General features: G+C 47.9%; 1 protein-coding gene across 3 annotated transcripts in view; it reads left to right on the top strand.

Annotated features, from left to right (window-relative positions):
• The first annotated feature begins 146 nt into the window (after window positions 1-146).
• Window positions 147-22,430, top strand: part of ZNF512B (zinc finger protein 512B) — a 63,168-nt gene continuing 40,884 nt past the window's right edge. For 2 of the 3 annotated variants that reach the window (XM_034787351.1, XM_034787349.1), the window contains exons 1-3: window positions 147-462; window positions 12,519-12,644; window positions 21,416-21,495. In XM_034787351.1, coding sequence (XP_034643242.1) covers window positions 12,521-12,644; window positions 21,416-21,495 — 204 coding nt within the window. In that variant the 5' untranslated portion in view covers window positions 147-462; window positions 12,519-12,520. The remainder of the gene's footprint in view (window positions 463-12,518; window positions 12,645-21,415; window positions 21,496-22,430) is intronic. The other variant, XM_034787350.1, reaches the window with a different exon arrangement.

Genomic DNA, 22,430 nt, shown 5'->3' with positions numbered 1-22,430 from the left:
GCCAGCTCCAGTCCCCTGCGCCCTCGGGCGCCCAGGCAGCGGGTGCCTTGCACCTCTGCCCCCTGCCCGGCCCCACGTTTGCAAGAAGAGGGCCCCGAGCGCTGTCCACTTCCCACCTTTGGACCTTTCCAAGCGGGCTGCTCCCGGGCGCACCTGCCTCCTGCGCCCTGGGCGCATCGCAGGGTGCCCGCGCTCGCCTCTCCAAGCCCCCCCGTCTCCACCCAGGCGCCCGGGGAGGGGGGGGGGCGAGCCCACTGTCTCCGAGCGGAGGCTTGTTGCAGTATTAAAATAATAACGCGAGAGTTGCAAGTTGCTTCCCTCTTCCCCGACCGTAAAACTGTCAAAGGTAGCCGGGAAGGGGGGCGCGGGGGATCGCGCACGAGCCAGCGGCGCCTCGCCCGCTCCAAGCGCGCGTGTGTGTGTGCGTGCGGGGGCCCTGGAGAGCTCGCCACAAGCACCGAGGTAAGGAGCCCCCCCCTTGGCAACCCTCCTCCCCTCCCCCGCCCCCCCCGGCCCTTTTCCACCCTTGGCCCTGCTTTTACTCCGCCCGGTCGCCCCCTCCCCGGGCCCGGTCGCCCCCTCCCGAGGGTTTTGCTGCTTCCTTTCGCGGCGCGCCTGGGATTCCTTCCCCCCCCCCCTTGCCTTCTCTCTCCCTCTCCCTCTCTCCTCCTTCTACATAAAAAAGTCGCCATTTTGCTTCACTGCCTTTTCCTCCTCCCCTTAATTATTTTTCCCAGGCACAAGAAATAAAAATAGTTTTCGCCCCCTCCCTTTTGCAAAAAAAAAAAAAAAAAAAAACCCAACCCCACACGCCCTCCCTTTTTCTTAATGGAGGGTGGACACTAAACCCAGGGGGCGGAGGAGGCGATCTGGGGGGGCTGGGAGTGCTGGAGGGGCTGGGAGTGCAAGGGTTTTTTTCTTTTTCTTTTTTTTCTTTTTTTTGCAGCGTTGGCACTTTAAAGAAGGGGGCTTGGAAGTTGCTCCCCTGAGACTCACTGCAGCCTCCCCCAGCAGTGACAGGTGACATCCACGTGGGGCGGCCCCTGCTGCCCACACCTTAGCCTGGGGAAGGGACAGCAAGGCGGGGGGCCTGCGGCCAGCTGAGCTCCGGAGGGGGGGCCGGAGTACAGGCAGGTGAGCTCAGCTCACACCTGGGCAGGTCACATGGCAGCCAGGTGGACACAATTGGGCAGGGCAGGCCAAGGTCATGTGAGTCATGTGGCCGCCAGATGGGGAACCCAGGGGGATGACAGCCAGGTGGGCACTGGGAGGGGTAGGTCAGGCAAAGGGCAAAGCATGCAGGCAGGTAATGACATAGACAGACAGGGACATGACAGCGCCTGGCTGGGCACCCATAAGGATGGAGCAAATCAGAGACAGTACTTCCAGGTGGCCACTCCCATGGCCCAGACCAGGGATGTTATATCCACTGGACATTGACATGGGCTGGGCAAGGTAGGGGCATTTTGTCAGCTGAACACTCCCAGCAGGGACATGGCAGCTGGCTGGATGTTTTCATAGGACGGGCTAGGTCAGAAACATTACAGCTAAATTGTGCCTTCTGTAAAGCCAGCCCAGAGACGTTCTCTCCAGGTTGTCATTGTCGTGGGCAGGCGAGGTCAGATCTGGGACGTTACAGCTGCACGAGCACTCACATAGGCTGGGGCAGAGACTTCTATGCCAGGTGGGCAGTCGGCTAGGGAGGCCAGACAGGGCTGTGAATCCCATAAGTCAGATTAGGTTAATTCTGTTTAATGTCTTTTAGGTTTCATGCTTTCCATCAGCTTTGGTGCCAGGGGGCCGGGATCTAATATGTTTGAAACAGAAACTTTAAACCATCAGAAGCTTTTTGTGTGTGTGCGTGCGTGTGTGTGCACACATACGCATTGTGATGAAAGATGGGCATATTGACACCCATTTTAACCTGGTCTTAGGTCTGTCCTTTCAAACCGCAGTACTGAATGATATCCATGGAAAATCTACCAGCCCTTAATTCCAGCGCAGCTTTTGTGTGGCCGTGTTGTTCCTCCAGTGCTGGAGAAAGAAGGGAATTAGCCGGTTAAGTGCCGTGTGTCTATAGAAAGCGTCGGGATATCTGTATAAAACACGGAACATTTCTGTAAGAAAGTTACCAACTAGCGGATCAGCCCGTGATTTGGAGAAAGACTAACAGAAATTGCTGTGGAACTAGGGAATTGCTCAGTCCATTCATCAGAGCGTTGCCCTGGCTCCCGTCGACAGCCAGAAGAAACGATAATCAATACTGAGGGAAAGTGAATTGTCAGAAACTCACAAGAACAACAAACATCAGTTTAGCCCATTGGTTTCTGCTAGCTGTTGTTTCTGACTCTCTCCTCGTGCCGTTAGCGTCTGCGTTCTCCAGGGCAGGGATCTGTCACCTTTTTGGCAACGTCCTACCCCTGAACAGCGCCATGAACATTTGCAGCAGTTTATAAATGATTAATAATAAGTAAAGCAAGTGGATATTGGCCTGCTGCACATCGGGTGTATCCTTTGCACCATGATTAGCACTTTACCTGAGAAGGTCACGCTGGTATGCCAGGGGAAAGGGATTTGTTAAAGACCTACAGGCCATTGGCATGTGGACTCACTGGGGACTGATAGGTCGTGGCAATTAGTAGCTAGTGGGGATCAAGCCAGGAAATGCTGGGTTAAATAGTAAGGGCCAAATTAAGGTGGCAGTGGATGTAACTCCATTAACTTGACCCAGCATATTTAGTGATGAGCAGAAACGGACGGGTTTTTATGCACAGCACTGTTTTCCCTCTTACAGTTAGTGTCATGTTAACTCAAATAGCCATAGATTTCTAGGAAGCAACATGCCAACTTCCTATCTGCTACCTTGAAATGCCAATATCTATGTGTCAACACTGGTCCCCCTGGACCCAGTGACACCAGATCAGTTCACAGGACAGAGAAAAAATTGCCTGAAAAAGTTAAGTTACGGTGGTAGCAGGTTTACCTGTGTAAAACACGACGGACTTTAATAGGACTTGTGCCAGCTTATGCCAGGGCTGAATATGTCCTGCATTAGAGTGGGATACACTCTCCAAGCCCCAATTCATGTTATCCAGACACTTTTGCATGAAAGCAAGTTTGAAAAATATATGTAGATTTTGTCACCTTGTACAATTAGATTTTTCAGAGCCCTCTGGTAAATAGTCTCTCCCTCATTTGCTTTCTCCTCACTCCCATCCTTGGTCTCTGCATTATCGGGACTCCCCGTCCTATTGAGCTTTTTGAATCTTTGCTCCCCTCTTGTTCCGCCTCATCTGGCCGTTTGTGTTGGTGAGAGAGAGTTCGTTTTTGGAGTAAAAGACATTGCATTGTAGAATGCGCTGCTTTAAAAGCCTCGCTGGCATCTCCTGGCCCATGCTGCTCAGGAGAGCGCTGGAAACTTGAACTCAGCTTCCCTGTGTAGCAGTTAGGTCTGAGATCTCTAAATCACAAGACTGGTCCATCTCTTCTCCACTGCAGGGAGTCCGCTGGGTCAATTTCTTTGTTCCAATGTCATAAACAGAACTCCTAGCGCTGCTATATTTCAGATCTGTCGATTTCCCCCCTTCCTCCCCATTGTGAATCGCAACAGGGTTTCAACCAAAAGTTAAGGAAAGGGTGGAAAGAGGTTGGAAGTAATTGATCACCTGGTTCCAGCATGTGCCATGAAAGAGTGAGAAGTTTGGTTAAAATATGATGGGTTGATTTCTGCTCTGTTACTCTGGTGCAACTCCACTAAATCCATCAAGTTGTACCAGATTTGGCCCCCATGTAGATATAAGTAATTTTGTTATTATTTTAGGCTAGGAGGAAAGGTGTCAAAAGCAATTAGGTGGAACATAAAATATGTTGGAGAGTTTCTAAGCTGTCCCCTTTCCCCCCCAAAAAAAGTTTGTTGTAAGAGAACGTGTGCATTAAATGGAGTGAACAAAGTGGTTGGTTTGGTGGTACAGGTACGTTTTTTGTTTAAAAGCTGTGGTTTAATTTTTGGAAGTGAAGTTTTTCGAGGCATCGATACTCAAACTTCCTCAGGCTCTCATGGTTTAACTGATATTATTAGGAGTTTGTTTAAAGTGCCTGATTTTCAAAGGTGCTAAGTACCCACAATTCCTATTGAAGTCAATGGGAGTTTTCAGGTGCTCTTCATTTAAGACCCCCAAATGCCTGGGGGTTGTCCTTGTGTGTTGGTAGCTGCTTCCCATGTCTGGGGGTGAAACGCCCCACTCTGGCATTCACACCTCACATCTGCAGCCTGACAGGAGACCATGTGATATGATTGCTCTCTCTAAATATATCAGAGGGATATATACCAGGGAGGGAGAGGAATTATTTAAGATCAGTACCAATGTGGACACAAGAACAAATGGATATAAACTGGCCATCAGGAAGTTTAAACTTGAAATTAGATGAAGGTTTCTAACCATCAGAGGAGTGAAGTTCTGGAACAGTCTTCCAAGGGGAGTAGGGGTGCAAAAGACATATCTGGCTTCAAGACTAAGCTTGATAAGTTTATGAAGCGGATGGTATGATGGGATAGTCTATTTTTGGCAATTAATTGATCTTCGACTATTAGCGGTAAATATGCCCAATGGCCTGTGATGGGATGTTAGCTGGGGTGGGATCTGAGTTACTACAGAGAATTCTTTCCTGGATGTCTGGCTGGTGAGTCTTGTCCACATGCTCAGGGTTTAGCTGATCGCCATATTTGGGGTCGGGAAGGAATTTTCCTCCAGGGCAGATTGGCAGAGGCCCTGGGGGGTTTTCACCTTCCTCTGCAGCGTGGGGCACGGGTCACTTGCTGGAGGATTCTCTGCACCTTGAAGTCTTTAAACCATGATTTGAGGACTTCAGTAGCTCAGACATAGGTTAGGGGTTTATTACAGGAGTGGGTGGGTGAGATTCTGTGGCCTGGGTTGTGCAGGAGGTCAGACTAGATGATCATAATGGCCCCTTCTGACCTTAAAGTCTATGTCTATGATGCCTGGAGAGTCTTTCATGGGACCTCCATTCCTTGGGTGAATTTCACTATATGTGCATGATGGGGCTGTGGTTAGAACCAAGAGAGTTCCTGAGTCACGGACTTAGATTCAGTTCAAATTTTCTCTACCGCTCTCTTGCATCTGTTTCCTTACATAGCATGTGTCATTCAGAGTTCACACAGTGAGAGAACAGAGAAAAGAACCCAGGAGTCCTGACTCCCAGTCTCCCATATAATGGTTTCAAAGGAAATAATAAATAATAATAATAATAATAATGGAGATATCCCATCTCCTAGAACTGGAAGGGACCTTGAAAGGTCATCGAGTCCAGCCCCCTGCCTTCACTAGCAGGACCAAGTACTGATTTTGCCCCAGATCCCCAAGTGGCCCCCTCAAGGATTGAACTCACAACCCTGGGTTTAGCAGGCCAATGCTCAAACCACTGAGCTATCCCTCCCCAATGTTGCTGTCTATCAAGTAAATAATAGACCCTTCATTAAAAATTGTCTAAGTATGTACTCGATTTATGCGACAAACACAGGTATTATGGTCTATTGCATGTCTCATTAAAACACTATAAATACGCAATAGTATGGTATACCTGAGCTATCCTGGTCTGGTAAGGAATGTGCAATTTTATGGTTTATTGTGTTAGCAGGTTGAGCATAGCCATGTCAGGTTGTCTTCTGCTGGATCTTTGTCAGTACCGTTAGTAGTAGTTGTATTTATTATTTTGTATTGTCGTAGCGCCTAAAATCCTAATCGTGAACCAGGACCCCATTGTGTTAGGTGCTGTGTGCATGTTTATGCATGTGTAGCCAAATCAATTAAATCACAAAGCAGTTATATGTAGACGATGTCCTGGGTTTGATCTGAACCTGTGCTGGGTGAAGACCTCCACAGTCTCTCTTCGTATTTTGAATTTTCTTCCTTTTTATAAAAAGAACAGGAGTCCTTGTGGCACCTTAGAGACTAACAAATTTATTTGAGCATAAGCTTTTGTGGGCTAAAACCCACTTCATCGGATGCATGCAGTGGAAAATACAGTATGAGGATATATATATACACACACACACAGAGAACATGAAACAATGGGTGTTACCATACACGCTAGAGTGATCAGTTAAGGTTATTACCAGCTCACCTTAACTGATCACTCTAGCGTGTATGGTAATACCCATTGTTTCATGTTCTCTCTGTGTGTGTGTGTGTGTGTATGTATGTATATATATACTCCTACTGTATTTTCCACTCCATGCATCCGATGAAGTGGGTTTTAGTCCACGAAAGCTTATGCTCAAATAAATGTGTTAGTCTCTAAGGTGCCACAAGTACTCCTGTTCTTTTTGCAGATACAGACTAACACGGCTGCTACTCTGAGACCTTCCTTTTTGTGTTTGCGTTTCTGCGAATGAATTTACTGGAAGGAATTTTCAAGGGAATAGCAGATATTAGAAAATATTTGTGGAAAGGGAACTTTTAAATTATTAATGTGAGCATTTGCTCTAGAAATGGGATTCTAGCTGTTCTGCTCATCCAGTCAAGGAACGGGAACAATACCATGTGACCTATGGGCCCAATCAAAGCTAATCAACATGGCTCGAAAGTAGAATATTGAATGCATTGTGTGCAGGAAGTCACAGGGCATACTTTGTGGATCAATTATTTATTAAATCCCTGTGAATAATTATCTCTAATAACCAATACAGTTCAGAATAGCAAGCTGCTCACAGACAAGGATGCTCTTTGGGTAAGGCACTGGACTTGGGATCTCTGTTAAATTCCCAGATCTGCCACAGTCATTCCCCATTCCTCAGTTTCTCCTCTGTAAAATGAAGATAACAATGCTTCCTTTCTCCCACCGTTTGTCAGTCCTGTCTGCTTGGGCTGTAAGATCTTTGGAGCGAGGACTGCCTCAGGCTGCGTGTACAGCGCCTAGCACCATAAGGCCCTGATGTTGGTTGTGGCTTCCGGACAGTGCTGGGCTACAAATCATAACAATTAAGAAACACACCTCAAACAGACACAGTGGCTAAATGAGCTGACCTAATGATTCCCTCTGTTCAGCTCCAAATGCCAGAGAATGCAGAGTCCAGGCTGTAATTCCTCCTTTGATCTGGAGACTGATTAACCCTCGTGTCTGTGCTCACGACCACACGTCGGAGAGTCTCGGCACGTTACCCCGTCTCCCAGAACAAACCACACGCACTGCCCTGACCTGCACCAGGAGTCCCATGAAAGTCACCTTGCCGCCTCTTAAAATTCTGTGTGACCCTGCACGACCTCTCTGTGCCTGGTAGCCCTGGCCTAGACTTCAACGGCAACTCCGTGCGTGGAGAGCTTGCAGGAGCTGGTTGCTTTGCAGTTGATTCCGCAGCCCAGCGTCTTTGGAGGCAGAACACCTGAAATGTCTCCTTCCTTCCCATGTAGGGTGACCAGATGTCCCGATTTTATAGGAACAGTCCCGATTTGTGGGTCTTTTTCTTATATAGACTCCTATTACCCCCCTCCCTCTGTCCTGTTTTTTCTCACTTGCTGTCTGGTCATCCTATTCCCATGACACTGCAGTAGAATGTCACCCTGTATCTGGCACATTGGGCAGCATGGTGGGAATGTTTGCCTGGAATAATGCGCATGGTGCAATATGATGATAATAATAATAATAATCCCTAGCTCTTCTGTGTGTGTATATATATGTATATATACATACATACATACATACATACACACACACACCCCTATCTTATAGAACTGGAAGGTCATTGAGTCCAGCCCCCCTACCTTCACTAGGACCAAGTACTGATTTTGCCCCAGATCCCTAAGTGGCCCCCTCAAGGATTGAACTCACAACCCTGAGTTTAGCAGGCTAATGCTCAAACCACTGAGCTATCCCTCCCCCCACTCCTATAGTGCATTTCACCGGTAGATCTCAAAGCACTGGATAAAGAAGGCCGTTGTCATTGTCATCTCTGGAGAAACAGACACACAGTGAGGGAAAGTGACTTGCCCAGGGTCACCCAGTGGGCCAATAGCAGAGTTGGGACTAGACCTCTTGAATCCCAGTCTCATGCTCTCGCCACGAGGCCCATGCAGCAGCAAGGGCAGGTGCCTACACGCAAGCTGAATTCCAAATGATTCTGGTCTCTAGACCTTTGCCGTTACTTGGGATGGGACTTGGGTTGAGGCCTTAGCACGTGATGAACAGACCAATGGACATTCTTTTCGCGTAACTGCGGGGGAGCTGTGGCAGCTCAGATGGGCCAGTTGGGTTTGCTGAGCTGTGTGTCTATTGGTGTGTAATTAGGGCCAGCATCGTGTAGATTCTTGTTAATCGAGTTAAGGCAAACTGATGCAAAAAAAAGGAATTTTGTAGGAAGTTCTGAGGTGAAACGTCCGATCTGTTTAATTGTTTGGGGGGGAGGGATAGCTCAGTGGCTTGAGCATTGGTTGGCTAAACCCAGGGTTGTGAGTTCAATCCTTGAGGGGGCCATTTAGGGATTTGGGGCAAAAATCTGCCAGGGACAGTACTTGGTCTGCCTGTGAAGGCAGAGGACTGGACTCAATGACCTTTCAAGGTCCCTTCCAGCTCTATGAGATAGGTATATCTCCATATTAACTGGAGAACAAACCAGAGCTGACTTTGCAGTTCCTTAGCTGTGCCGCTGGACTGAATGAATGAGCGTAATTGGTTGCACCTTCAACATATGCACAGTCATCCATTCATAAATCTTCAGGGCCAGGGGGACCATTATGGTCATCTAGTCTGACCTCCTGCAGGCTCAGGCCAGGGCTGTTGCATCCGGGGCTCCAGGAACGACACACCGGGGTGAAAGAGCCATCCGGGGCTGTTCAGCTCGGCGAAGCTGCAGGGTTGTCGGCGCCAAGGAGGGGAAGCGCTGATAGGGAGTCTAGTGCTGATAAAGATATGGGATTCGGTCCTAACTCAAGGCCACGTCCTGCTCGGAGAGGAATCCTGCAGAGGATGGGAAACTGCGCGTCGCTGCTACGTGGGGACGCTTTGTCAGAGGGAGCCCCAGCAGCCAGCCTCCCTTCCTCCCCCTCCCACAGCTCTGGGGAAGCTGCTGGTGTGTGGAGCTCCGAGGCTGTGTAGGGATGTGGCTAGGTGGGCTCAGGGAGAGGGCTGCTGTCCTTGGCATCTGGCCCCTTCAGATCCAGGGGGTTTCCCCATATCAGGTAACGCTGAGCCTTTGTGACCTTCCCCTCCCTGCTCTGAACCTCTCCCTCCCACCGGAAGGAGGCCACTCAGGGACCATGGGAGCAAGACTCTGATGGGAGCCCTGCTGCTGCAGAATAAGGGGGAATGTGGCACCTCCCCACAAATGCCCCACTCCTCACAGGTGCCCCAGCTTCTACAGGCTGGTTGGGGACCCGAGCAGGCAGCAGTTAGGCATGGAGGGGTATTGAGTATTTAGAGATGGAGGTGGGAGACTGGTGTTTGTGCCTGGAGCCAGGGGACAAGACACATGGGTGCTGTGGTGTTTGGGGATCACTGAGCATCCCTTCCTCTCCTGAACATGTGCCCCATCTTTGGCTTGGCTGGTTTGGACTGTAAGTTCTGGGGGGAAGGGAGCATGCGTTCTGTAAAGGACCATCTGCATTTACAGGGCTATACCGATGTTTAATTTCACAGCAATGCAGACTTGCAGAGTATGAATAATAACTGCAAAAGCACGTCTGAATTTTTAGGTGCTTGTAGTTAAAGGTCTCTAGGCAAGAGTGCGGCCTAGTGGGTAGAACACTGGACTGGGACTCAGGAGCGATGCACGTTCTCGTCCTGGCTCTGCAACTGGCCTGCTGGGTGACCTTAGGCAAATCACCTCACCCCTCTGTGCCTCAGTTTCCCCATCTGTAAAATGGGGCTAATGATGCCTCCTTTGTAAAGAGCTTTGAGATCTACTGAAGATAAGAGCTAGGGGCTGTTATTTACAAAACTGTGACGTGCACAGTGGGTCTGATTCTGGTATCACTCCAGTGACTTCAGTGGACTCCTGGTGTAGACGTGTGTAATTGAGGGTAGAGTTGGGTCCAATAAGTACAAAGGAGCAGCTTGCCCAAGTAAACCCAAGAGCAAAACAAATACCTAAGCATAAGTAAATAGTAAATACAAACAAGCAACCCTACAATAAACAACACAAACCAGGAAACATTTGGAGTGTGATGTCCATCGAGAGAACAAAATATTTGCCCCTTAGCTGATGGCACAGAATCACAGTGTCCATTCAGGTGCTTTGTACCTTGCCTCAGTGTCTGTTAATTGTTTGGCAGCATGGCTCTTATGGGCTAGCCTGAGAGTGTCTGTGTCCAGGTGTGTGTGTGGTGGGATAACGTTATATCTGTCTTAAAAATGGCAAAGCCCTTGTGATTCGTGCGTGTCAGCTCTGTGGGACATCAAAATACCCTCCTGAGAGAGAAAAGTATAAAGTTGTTGATGTGTAGTCATTAACGTATATGCACTGAAGGATCTGTGCTCACGTGAAGATCCCTGTTAGAGGCACAGTAGCTTTTGGAAGAAGTTCCCGGATCTGGGCTATTTCTTCTCCCACTTTCAAAAAACACACACACACCTTCTAATAACAGTGCCTAGCCTCATCAGAACGAACACACACACACCCACACACACACACACACCCCTTCTAATAACAGTACCTAGCCTCATCAGAGCACTCTACAAACATTAGCTAATCAATCCTCCCCCTGCTCCTGGACAGTGGATAAATATTAGCATCCTTGTCTTGTAGCTTGGGAAATTGAGAGTTTAAATAACTTTCCCATGGCCACACAGTAGGGGTGAGTTGGCCACAGAGCCAGGCAGGTTGGGCTCTGTGCATAGGCCTATTTTGCAGAGGTCTCCCAGGGGGTACATCAACTCATCTAGGTATTTGCCTAGTTTTACAACAGGCTACATAAAAAGCACTAGCGAAGTCAGTACAAACTAAAATTCCATACAGACAATGACTTGTTTATACTGCTCTATATACGACACACCGAAATGTAAGTACGATATTTATATTCCAATCGATTTATTTATAATTATATGGTAAAAAAGAGAAAGTCCGCAATTGTTCAGTACTAGTGTGCTGTGACACTTTTGTATTTTTATGGCTGATTTTGTAAGCAAGGAGCTTTGAAATTAGGTGGAACTTGGAGGTACGCAAGACAAATCAGACTCGTGAAAGGGGGACAGTCGTCTGGAAAGGTTGAGAGCCTGGGTTACAGCACTTGGCCATGTCTGTGTGTTATGGAATTGCCGTTTCAACCCTGCACAGCCCGTTTATTTGAACTGAGGACCATCCATGCAACCTTTATTCACCTGAGTAAAAGAGGCAGGGTCAAGCCCTCGGGTCCTCAGGGAGATTAATCTGGCCTTCTCACTCAGATCCCAATCGGAAATTGACTTGTGCATTAGAGGAACAAACTGCCAATGTAAACAGATGAGCCAAATTCATCCCTCGTTCAGCCCCATTGATTTCAGCTGAATGACACCAGGGATGGATTTGGCATAGTCTGTTTAATCATCCTTTACAACAGAGGCTGGGCTAATGGGAAAGAGCTATGCTTCAATTGATTCCCATCTACTTTGTCTCCACAATGCGCTAATTATAGAGACGCTGCTTGCCTCTCCAGGCCAGCCCTTAGATACACCTGCCCCCTGCTGCCCTAAAATCACCAGTTCCTCAACACTAGCAGATTCATTACGTACCTTCCAAGCTATAAAAGCCATAAGGACCTCTGCCGCTAATGACTTCCGGAGGACCCCGTCGTCTCTGCTGCATGGGTGGCCTAGTGGGTAGAAGTCTACACCATGTGTTCGTGCCACTTGTTTTAACCCCTCCCTCCCTCCGTTCATTTTATTGTGATGTTTTTACAGCGTGTTTGAAAATACTCCCCCTCGGGCTGGAATTGTAACAGCCAGCAATCCCAAAGACTCTTCCTGCCACCATTGAAATTGATGGAGTTTTGCTGTCGGCTTCCACGGAAGCGAGATCGGGCTTTTCGGGATCATTTTTGATGCTCATTATTTACAGAGAAGCCACACTGAATTATTAATCCGGGGGATCTAGATAACGTTAACAATTCTCAGTTTAGACGAGTTTGCCATTCATAACGAAAATTGGAAATTTATCACAGGATCTGTTCATTAAAACTCACTTTTTTTTTCTTTTGTTGTCTTCTCACAAAAGCAGAGAAATAAGCAAAGAAGAAAAAGCCGTTTGTTCGTTGTTTCTCTGTAGGAATCCAGCCCGTCATTTCGAATAAAGTCTTTGCTCTTGTATGCGTAGAGGAAACGGGTTTATAATGAAAGCAGCCCCTCAACCATATCTATAGTATCACTCAACCATAAAACAAATATTTGCAAATATACCCAGCTTCTTTTTTAAATGAGAACATTTAGTCCTGTTTAATATTTTTTCCACCCTAGATGCCTTTCTTGCTTGTAGCGTGTGCTTTCTCTGAGGCAGAAGGTTGGTGTGTTTTTAACATGTCTTCTGCTCGTTCTAGAGATGGCAGATCCATATTCCTTCAGAGGTGGAAGGAGAGCTGCAGGGTCCAGCAAAACCAGCGCAAGCAAAGAAGGCAACAGGACAGAGATGAGGGTAAATCCGACCCCTGAGCCCCCCAAGCTGGGTAAGAAATTGGGTTTTCTTTTCTCAAAGCAAAGGGGGTGGAGGAGACAGGGCATAGGGTAGGTCTTGGAACCGTCACCTTCCAAACCAAGGGGAAGGGGACATACCTTTCAGCCTGCCAAAGCCTGCGTGTGAAGCAAAGACCCAGACTGAGGGACACACATTTTACATGCAGACCTGGGAAAATGCTAGAGGATTCGGTTAGGTAGCGTGACCCGTTCTGCTGCCTCAGTTTCATCTCAGCTGAGTCAAGGGAAAGGGGGTGGGTCAGCTTTTGTGGCCTGCATCATGCGGGAGGTCAGACTAGATGATCATATTGGTCCCTTCTGACCTTAAAGTCTATGAGTCTACTGCTGATGTAAATGCTTTTCTTCAGTAAAGCGAGGGGTCCCTAGATCTGTATAGAACGTAGGGAAATTGGGGCCGGAAGTGAATGATGTGGCTTGAAACGAGGGGCAGTTGAGAGGTAGGGAAGCAGACCTCCTGAATGCTGTCTGTCTATCTAGTCTATTGCGCCTTGGGTCTCATTTGTCACCCGCCCAGAATGCTGGGTTTGTGAATGTGTGAGGCCAGTGGGATTTGTTTGCTAAAGGTTGTCATTCCGGTGAAAGTTGATTTTCTATCCAGGGACCTATAAACCTGCCATAAGTTTGAGTTACTTGGCTGCAGCTTGCCGTCTTGGGCCGAATGCCCTGGCTGGGCAAGACCCAGTCAGGAAGCTCATCCTCCCCATTAAGTGACCTTTCATCAGCACTGCGTGACTCACATGGCCTCCGCCATCCATCAACATAAGGGAAGTCTCTGTCATCCCCACAGTGCAGCTCATTCGGATGGCCAGGACCGTGCCTCTAGGCAAGTCTGGATACCGCACTCTCGTTTATGTGACTTCTTGGTCCTGATGGCGAGTAATTCTTTTTATTATTATTTATTTATTTGTAATGAGATTTGTCACATGGATAGTTTGTGCCAGTCCACAGAAGAGCCTGAAACTCTCCTCCCCCGGCTGGCAGAATGGAGCGGCGCATTCACTGATGTCCCCGTCTCTTTCCAGGAAAGGCTATTAGAAAGTTCAGCCAACTGGGTGATCTACTGGGCTGAAGTTTGTTGGTGCTTTTGCTCCATGTTGAGAATGCAGGCGCCCGAAGATGGATCTTTTTTCCTAGTGGAAGTCGTTGTTGGCTAATCTGGCTTTGTCCCGTGGGCCACGGTGGCGATGCACAGAATGGGGACTTTGCCTGTGCTGATGGCTGGAGGAGGCCACATGAATCATGTGGCGATGATGAACAGTCACTCATTGAGGAAGTTCCCTCCGAAGCACCTGGCACTGGCCACTGTCGGAAGACAAGATGCTGGACCTTTGGTCTGACCCAGGATGGCCGTTCTTATGTTGGAAAACTGGCTGCTTACATGAAGTTGGCTCTTTCCAGTGATTTTAGGTGCCCAATTTGAGACACTTTAAAGGGCCCTAGGATGGGTACTCATCACATTATGAAAATCAGGCCCCTTTAAGATGTCTCAAGTTGGGCCCCAAAATCAATGGTCACTTGGTAAAATCTTGGCCTAAGTGTTACTTTTCCTTGTAGGCAATTGCCGTAGTTGCTACAGGGATGTTATTAAATCACCGGTGGGACGGGAGGTGACTCACGTGCAGGGGAGTGTTCACGAGACACTCTCTGGATTAAACAGGGGTCCAGGCTCTGAAAAAGTTTGAGAACTCTTCTTAAACTGAGATGAAAGGCACCTTTGGGGCAAAGAATGAGACATTCCATTCCACAGGTCAGCATCCATCCCACCCCAAAACTAGGTGTCAGAGACGCTCCGACGGGCAGCCCAATTGTCTGAGCACTCACAAGTGCTTGTAGCTGCAGCGAGGTAGAAAATAATTAATTATGGACATATAATTGCTATCCGAGTGGTGTTACTCAGAGCTAAGTAGAGTGAACTAAATCTGTCTAAAGGCTTTTTTGGTTTTTGCTGTATCAGCTCTTGTCAGTGTCTTTAAAATAAAATAAAAACACCCTCCATTTTTAATTCCTCAACTTCCTGGTTTCAATGAATGTGACGGAGCGAAAACTTTTAATTATTCCCGCTGGTGGGAGAGTTCTGTGGGGTGTTAGTTCCTAACAAGGTTAATTTCACAGGTGTGAAATTAAGCTTTGTGCAGATCCAGGGAGAAGTTGCCTCTGCAGTAATAGCTTTGCTGGGGCTCTCTGGCTTGCAGTCGTTCCAAAGCCCTGTGCCCAGCCTGTCTGTTCTGGGATCCGTTTCAAGGAGAGCATGGTTTTCATGCTGTGGCTTTGGTCTTGACCATGAGGGGCTTTGGATACCTAGAGAATCTGCACAGAATTCCATGTGCCTTAAAGGTACCGGGTTTGACCCTGTCTCTCAACTTTTTAGAAGATGTACACTTTGCATTTCTCTGCACAGCTGCGGGAATGGAGGAGCAAGGCACCTCCCTTGTACATGACTATAAACAATCTGGGTTTAACACCAGCAGCGCTGAGCTGTGCACGGCATGCCAATACAGTACATAATCCTGCCACACTAACCACAGCTGGCCTCCCTGCAGCTGTGCTGTGGAGCTAGCAGGTGGTGCAGATGGGTAGCTGTGAGCCCAGATGTTGGGGAAAAAAGCGATATATTTTCTATTCCTCTGGACTAGGCCTCCAATTGCTCCCTCTTCTTCATCCCTGACGAAGAAGCAATTTGCATCTCTGCCAGTGCTGGAAATGGATGAACAAGGAATTAAATTAAAAAAAAAAGTTTTTAAAGTCTTTAAAAGTTTTTAAAAATATAGAGAGGATGAACTTCACCAACCATTCCAAACATGCCAGGCTCCCCACTGGCCTGCTTCTTTTCTTGGGGAACTACGTAGAAAAACAGGGGCACGCTGTTTTTGCTGCGTTGGAATATTTTGAACTGGCAGAGTGTTTCGGAGGGACAAAGTGGAAAAGTAAGAGATATTTTTCAGAAAGGACTGTCCCTCCTGACAGGAGAGAACAGTGAAGTTGCAGGGTTGCCAACTCTTGCTGTTTTACTGTGAGTCTTGCAATATTGGATGTTGGTCTTAAAGTCCCAGTTCCTGGAGTCATGTGAGAAGCTCAGCTTTCACTTACAATAAAGTAAAGTTTCTAACCCTCATGGTTGCATAGAAAATCTTGAAACTATTACCTGTGTGCACCTTACAGTCTCAGAATCCAGGAGGCAAAGAAAAATATGTAACCAACAAACAGAATTTCTAATAAGTGGAAAACTCTTAACAGAACTTTGGTAATGGTTTTGAAAGGGGACCTGCAAACCTTACTCCAGAACTAAGATGATTTCAAAGCAACCATGCAAAATTCTGTTGACCCACTTAATGACGGCTAGTAATCGTTTTTGATGGGCAAGTGCCTAGCATTCATTTCTTTTTTCATTATGCTCAATCATCCTGGCAGGGGAAGGGCAGGCAGGCAGGCAGAGTTTCCATCTGCATGGGTGTGTCTTCATGACAGTTTTGCGAGGCTGTTTGCAAAGTGTGGGGCTGATTGGCATAAACAGCAGCAAATACAAGGCTGTGAACTAACCTGGTTTAATGGGCTCCGGTCCCCACTGTCACACCAGCTGGTTCCTGATTGCTCTGACCACTAGAATGCATCATTCTGTTATATTGCAGCTCTGGGAGCTGTACTGGAGCAATGAGGTTTCCTTACCGGGGGGTCAGATAGGTGGCTTTATAAGGCAGAGAGCTCAGCTTTCCGCAGTTATTTTATGTTCCGTAAGGGTTATAACTGTGCCATAGACTAAGAGCCACATATTACACACACATCGTTCTGGATCAGCGGGACGATGGGTTCGTGGCTGTCAAAGCTGAGCAGAACAGCTGGTATGACTTTAAGGAACTAGAAATAAAATACTAAACAGTCTTATTTTCTAGATGCCTCTTTGCCCCAGGGTATTTGGAGCATACAGCATAAAACTTGAGAGGCAGCTTATTCTGAGGGAAAGTTTTGTAGGTAGCCAGGTAGCCTTTCATCTAACTTGTAACAGTTGTTCCAAAAAAAGAAAAAGAAAAAAACCCCACAGATCTAGCTTCTAAATTAGAGCCAGGTTCTGAGCCGGAATGTTTGACTTCTCTGGCCGTACAGCATGTGAGTTTGCAGAGTTTATTCTTGGGTTGTTTTTTGTTTGATTTTTCTGTTGGTGTTTTTTTGTAAATGTAAATTGTTCTCCACAAGCTGTTTTTGTTTCCCCTTCAGATGGAGCATTTACTAGCACTGGTTTTTTTCCTCCTTTAATTAAACCCTCCGCATCTAAGCCTGAATCTTCATTTTACTGCTTACTGTTTCTACTGGCCTATTCTGGATATGGCAGAGGGACGTCTTTTCAACCTGCTTTTAGGTTAAATTCATTCTGTGCACCACTTAAGTTGCAATTAAGCCCTCAAGAAACGCTTAAATGGGACAGGCTTTGTCCTGGCCCTCTGGAGGGGGGATGGTTTCACTTTTTGGGGTGTGTACACTTTTTTGCACACTCCCACTAGCTCATACAAATGATAAGATTGACAAGCTCAGAACCCATTTGTGTTTGGCTTGGAGTTGGTATGTGTCAGCGTTCTTAGTTTAGCAGCTGTGTGTCAAAAATTGTGCACGCGAGTGGTAGTGCAGGCAGAATTGCACATGCACACAAAGAGGTCCGGTTTTCACAGTTTGGTCCCAAAGTCTTTTGAAGTTTTTATACCATGATTGCGGATATTTGCACCTTTACAGTACAGCTGCAAATAAGGTCTAATTTAGTTACGGAAAACGTTAAGAATTTGTTTCCACTATTCATGTTGTTTCTGCTGTACACCGGGGCCTGCATTTTCAAAAGTGGCTTCTAATTTTGGATGTTTCCATTGTGGTTGCCAAATTTTTAAAAACCTGGAGGCTGGCTTTTCAGAAGGGCTGAGCACCCTCATCTCACACTGAAATCAGTAGATAAGCATGTGCCAAGCAATATGGATCATATCTAGGATCATATTTTAGCACAACTCTCACAGTAATTTTCTTAGAGCCCCAGCTCCTGGAGTCATGTTATTAAATGAGAATTTCAGCTTTCATTTAAAAAGCAAACGTAAGATTTAGACTTCATAGTTATGGACAAATGTGACCCCTTAAGTCTCAGACACCAGAAAGCAAATAACCCCCACTCCCAACCCAAAAATGTATTATTTTTAAAGTCGATCTCATAACTTTGGGGGCCCTGACTTATGCTTGCTTTAAACTATACCCTGAGTAGATGGAGGAAGCAGGAACAGAGGGAGAATGCTAGCAGTCAAAGAAATGGGCACATGGAAAATGTAATAAAAATCACTAATATGTCCTTTAATATAACTGAAAAACAGGCATTTGCTATTTTTTGTCACTCTTAGTTGCTTCTGCCATCTTGCACTAGACCATTCCTGTACCTGACGCTATATTAAATGAAACAAAACGGTGTTTTTAATCGGAGATTCCTGAACTGGAAGTTAGACTAGAGAGAGATATTGCGATACCAGAAAGGCACAATGAGGACATGTTTTGTGGTGCATTCGTACCCACCATCTCAGGCACAAGGCCAACGCCTCTAAGGTACGTATTTAAGGCCCCCTAAAACTCAATCTGCCATGTCAGCAACTGTATTGATAACAAAACCAACAGCCAGTGGTTTTGTGGGTGCAGTAGCTCACCCGGACTCACACAGCCTGTTCGGTGATGACACGAGGGAAACTCGACCAGGGCTTTAGAGTATGACTGGAGACTCTTCTGATTCCTTGCCAGTAAATAAATATTTCAGTCAACTCCAAAAGCTCCTGTTTGCAAAATAAGCAGCACTGACCACAGATTGGAAGGATGTCAGCAAAACTGTTTCCTGTGTGGACTTTTGCACGGCCGTGCCTCTTCATCCTAGAGGATGTTCCTGGCGTGTCCTGTGTTAGGATCCCAAAATCTTCAGAGGCAGGTGAGGAGGAGAAGGAAACTGCCCCCTTCCTCTTGCAAGGAACTCCCATCTGTGCTGTTAGCTAATGTGATAGGCCAGGAGAACAGCACGGGGGTAGTCTTGTCCTCCGTGTTCATGAGGAATCTAAGTATGTAATTGCCCCATCCGTGGGGTATGGAGTAGACCCCTGAAAAATCTTTGATGCACTAAGAGCCCAACCTTGGCACTGACAATCTGCAGTGGATGAGGAAGGGCAGAGCTCCACCCTGCTTGGGTGACGCTGATTCTCTGCGGCATTACTCCTGTCTTATCCTAGAGTAGCTCCATTGATTTCAGTGTAAAACTGGAGTAGTGCTGGGAAGGCCGCCTGGCTGCTAGCTGGAGACCATAATGTTAGGACATAAGCAGTCCTCTAGTGCTCAGCACTGTGATATGTAAGTACACGTTGTCATGCTCCACCGTTCAGAAGGGTTCTGAGCTTCTGAGTCTGGCAGGCCCATGACAATAATCCTCCGCTGCTGAGTAGGGTTGGGCCAAACTGGAGCTTTAGCTCCGTTTTTGTTTTCAAGGAGGGGGTTGTATGAAATTAGAAAGGAGAGCGTCAATCCTGCTTGAAATGATAGGAAGCGACATTGGGACACTGGTGCAGGAGTCGGCAGACCCACCCAGGTCATTGGATACCAAAGGAGCTCGACCTAGTGGAATTTTCAGAGGATTCGCCCTGTTGATTAAGGTTCTATTTTAAGGGTCCATTATGTTGGCTGTAATGCAGGATGCTAGTGGATGTTTTATGAAAATACAGCCCTGAGGGACAGCCGCTTGGCAGAGGGACTCTGCAAACCAGGGTCATTTGGGTAGGTACCTTGCTGCTGTTGATGTATTCAGCAAGTCTGATAGCGGAAAAACTGTGATAATCCAATCTGAGTTCACATGGGATGAGTTTATAACTGGGTGACATTTTTCGGAAAAATCGTTTATTTGGTAAAAAAAACCGCAGTTTCGGCCTGACCAGAACTATTCACGAATTTGGGTCGAATGCGATGAATAGTTTTGTCCGCAAAAAATGACTTTTTTTAATGTTGAAACATTTCACGTCGATATTTTCAAAATGAAAATGTCAACTTTTCCTTTCAGAACGACGTTTCGTTTCGAAATGTAGCTAGATTTGTTTTTTAAAAAACAAAAAGGGGGAAAATAACGTGGAAAACTATACTAAAAAAATGTGTGGGGGGGGGGGGGGTTGTTTTGGGTCGACAGACCCAAACCATCAATTATTCATTCAGCTCCAGTGCAATTCATCCCTGGACAATGGAGCCAGAACAAAGGCTAGACATCATGATCGTCCCATTTAGGCCGGTGCTGGAACGTGCCCCGTCTGTCTGCGCGTTCCTGCATTCAGGCAGTGCCCATTAGGCACACACCCAGAACGTGCTCCCAGCTCTCCATGGAGAAGTGGAGCTTACGAGGGGGACACCGGCCACAGGGGGAGTGGGGGGGGGTGTTTCCCCAGGGATTGCTAGCGAGCTCCAGTAACTCAGTAACTGAGGCAGTTGCGAACCTTTTCCTTCAGCCCCCCTGTTTAGGGCAGGCTGATCCTACAAGCTGGATGTGAGCGAAGGCCCCGGAGGTGGGTCTTGGGAAGCGCCGCCAGGAGCTAGAGACGAGGTCGCTGTAAATAGGGCTCTGAAAAGACCCCAAGAGTGAGCTGGACTCCCGCTGGGACCAGTAAGGATTGCCCGGGAGTGAGGGCTCATGTAGGGAACCAAGGGGCAAGAGCCTCAAAGCTGCTACGGCTTGAGACCAGGCTGAGGGTTGGCCGAGTACAAGGCCCTCAGGATAGGATGTAAGCACTTCGCAGGCTGCATGCTGGCCCCCCAGGAGAGGGGTGAACTTCCCCCCTAAACAGCCTCACAGAGATGATGTGCGGTATGTAGTCTCTCTTTAGGCTCCATCCTTTTCCTCCATCGTCTGTTCCTTCTTCCTGGCCTTACTGCCTCACCTCCAGTCTCTGCAACTCAGCTCCATAGCCATAACCCATCACTCTCCTCTACCCGTGCCATCTCCTCCTAACTCTCACCTCCTCTGCCATAACGCTTCCACTCTAAGCACACCTGTAATCGCCACGTCGCTGTCCATTGCTGGGCGCAACTGTGCAGGCAGAGTGGGAGTGCAGCGGAGCTCTAAAGCATTAAGGTGGGGTGGGACAATTCCTATGTTTTCCAGCCTGGCTCGGGCTACTCGGTCCTGTTGTTGGATCTTTGCCCCCCGTTCCCTTCCCTGGGCATCAGGGTTTGGCCCCTTTTTCCAGCCCAAGCCTGTTTATTGTTGAAGACAAAAAGAAACGGACGAGTAGGGCCGGGATTTCAGGAGCACTCCACTTTGGCCCGGCTCTGCTCCCGCTGAAGTCAATGGGTTAAACGGGAGCAGAGCGAGCCCAGAGCTGAGCGTTTTGAAATTCCCGCCCTTGGAGTTCGGCTGCTGGTGTGCACTGAGGTTGACTCTAACCCTGGCTTAGATCCAGGCTGAATCGTGGTGGTGTGAAGTTTGGACAGTCACGTAGGGTGACCAGACAGCAAGTGTGAAAAATCGGGACAGGAGGTGGGGGGTAAAAGGTACCTGCATAAGAAAAAGCCCCAAAAATCGGGACTGTCCTTATAAAATCAGGACATCTGGTCACCCTACAGTCACGGCACAGTCAGGAGGGAGGGTTAGGAAATGGTGGGCTATCTGTGCCGGTTAATAGGCAGGAGGAGTCTAGTGCAACGACAGAAATCAAGGTCTCGACTTGCTGGCTGGGTAGCTGTGGGCCACATGTTCTGTGTTTGTTTGCAGGAAATGCAACCAGCGACAAAACAGAAGGCAAGAAGAAAGGGAGACCTAAGGCAGAAAACCAGGTGCTGAAAGACATTCCTGTAAGAATCCAAATCCATTGGTGCCCTGATCCCCCTCTTCCCCCGTCTCTCTCTGTCTGAGTCTCTCCTTCCCGTTCTCTCTTCCTCATCCTGTCCAGCCCCCTGCAAAGTCGTTAGGAAAAAGCCCAACCCAACCCCTCAGGGTCTGAGGTGGGGCAGAGCCAGCACCAGGTGCCCAGGTGGTGTTCCTGATCAGCCAGTTTAATTCCACTGACTGCGAAGGAATCTGGGGGAGATGCTGTTACAGAGCCTGTGTGTGCGTCTGCCAGGGAGAAGGGGAGCGAGAACCAGCCTCATTCAAAGCAACTCCCTCTTCCAGCCTGAGGCTGCTTTGCAGTCTGGCTTAGCAGTTCAGGCACCAGTCTGAGTCCTTCCGGCAGCCCTTCGAGCTAGGGGAGACGTCACTCAAGCTCTGTGATCGTGGACGGTGCGATGTGGGACTGACCTGCAGGGTGCTGGGTGCCCACTGGACTCAGCACCTCTCAGGAGCAGGACCTAGGGAGGCTGGTTTTAAAAACCAGACAGCGCAAGTGTTTGTTGACACAGATCAGCCATCGAGCTGCCCCTTTGGAAGCGTTTTTGCTCAGGCTGGCCCTGCTGTCACGTGCTGACGAAGCTGTGTTGGCGCACACGTCTGTCTGCACAGCTGGGTACGTCCCCTTTGAACAATTTGATGCCAAGTGTGATGTGCTTACGGGAGTGACATGGGTGAAAGGATGATGTGAGCTAAGGTTTATTGATGGGGATTATCTATAAAGTACGGCTTAACAACTGGCATGATCCACAGAGTGGTTTCTTTAGTAGGGTGGCCAAAGGGAGTGGTGTTTGATGGGTGGGATTGGAAGAACTCATTGGCATTACGTGAGAAATAGATGCGGTCCGTGTTCCAACAAGTGACTGGCAGGTTGGGTGCCACACTTGAGACACCTGTGTAG

Source organism: Trachemys scripta, chromosome 12 (assembly GCF_013100865.1).
Source record: "Trachemys scripta elegans isolate TJP31775 chromosome 12, CAS_Tse_1.0, whole genome shotgun sequence".
Taxonomy (NCBI): domain Eukaryota; kingdom Metazoa; phylum Chordata; order Testudines; family Emydidae; genus Trachemys; species Trachemys scripta.
This window is presented reverse-complemented; position numbering and strand designations above follow the sequence as displayed.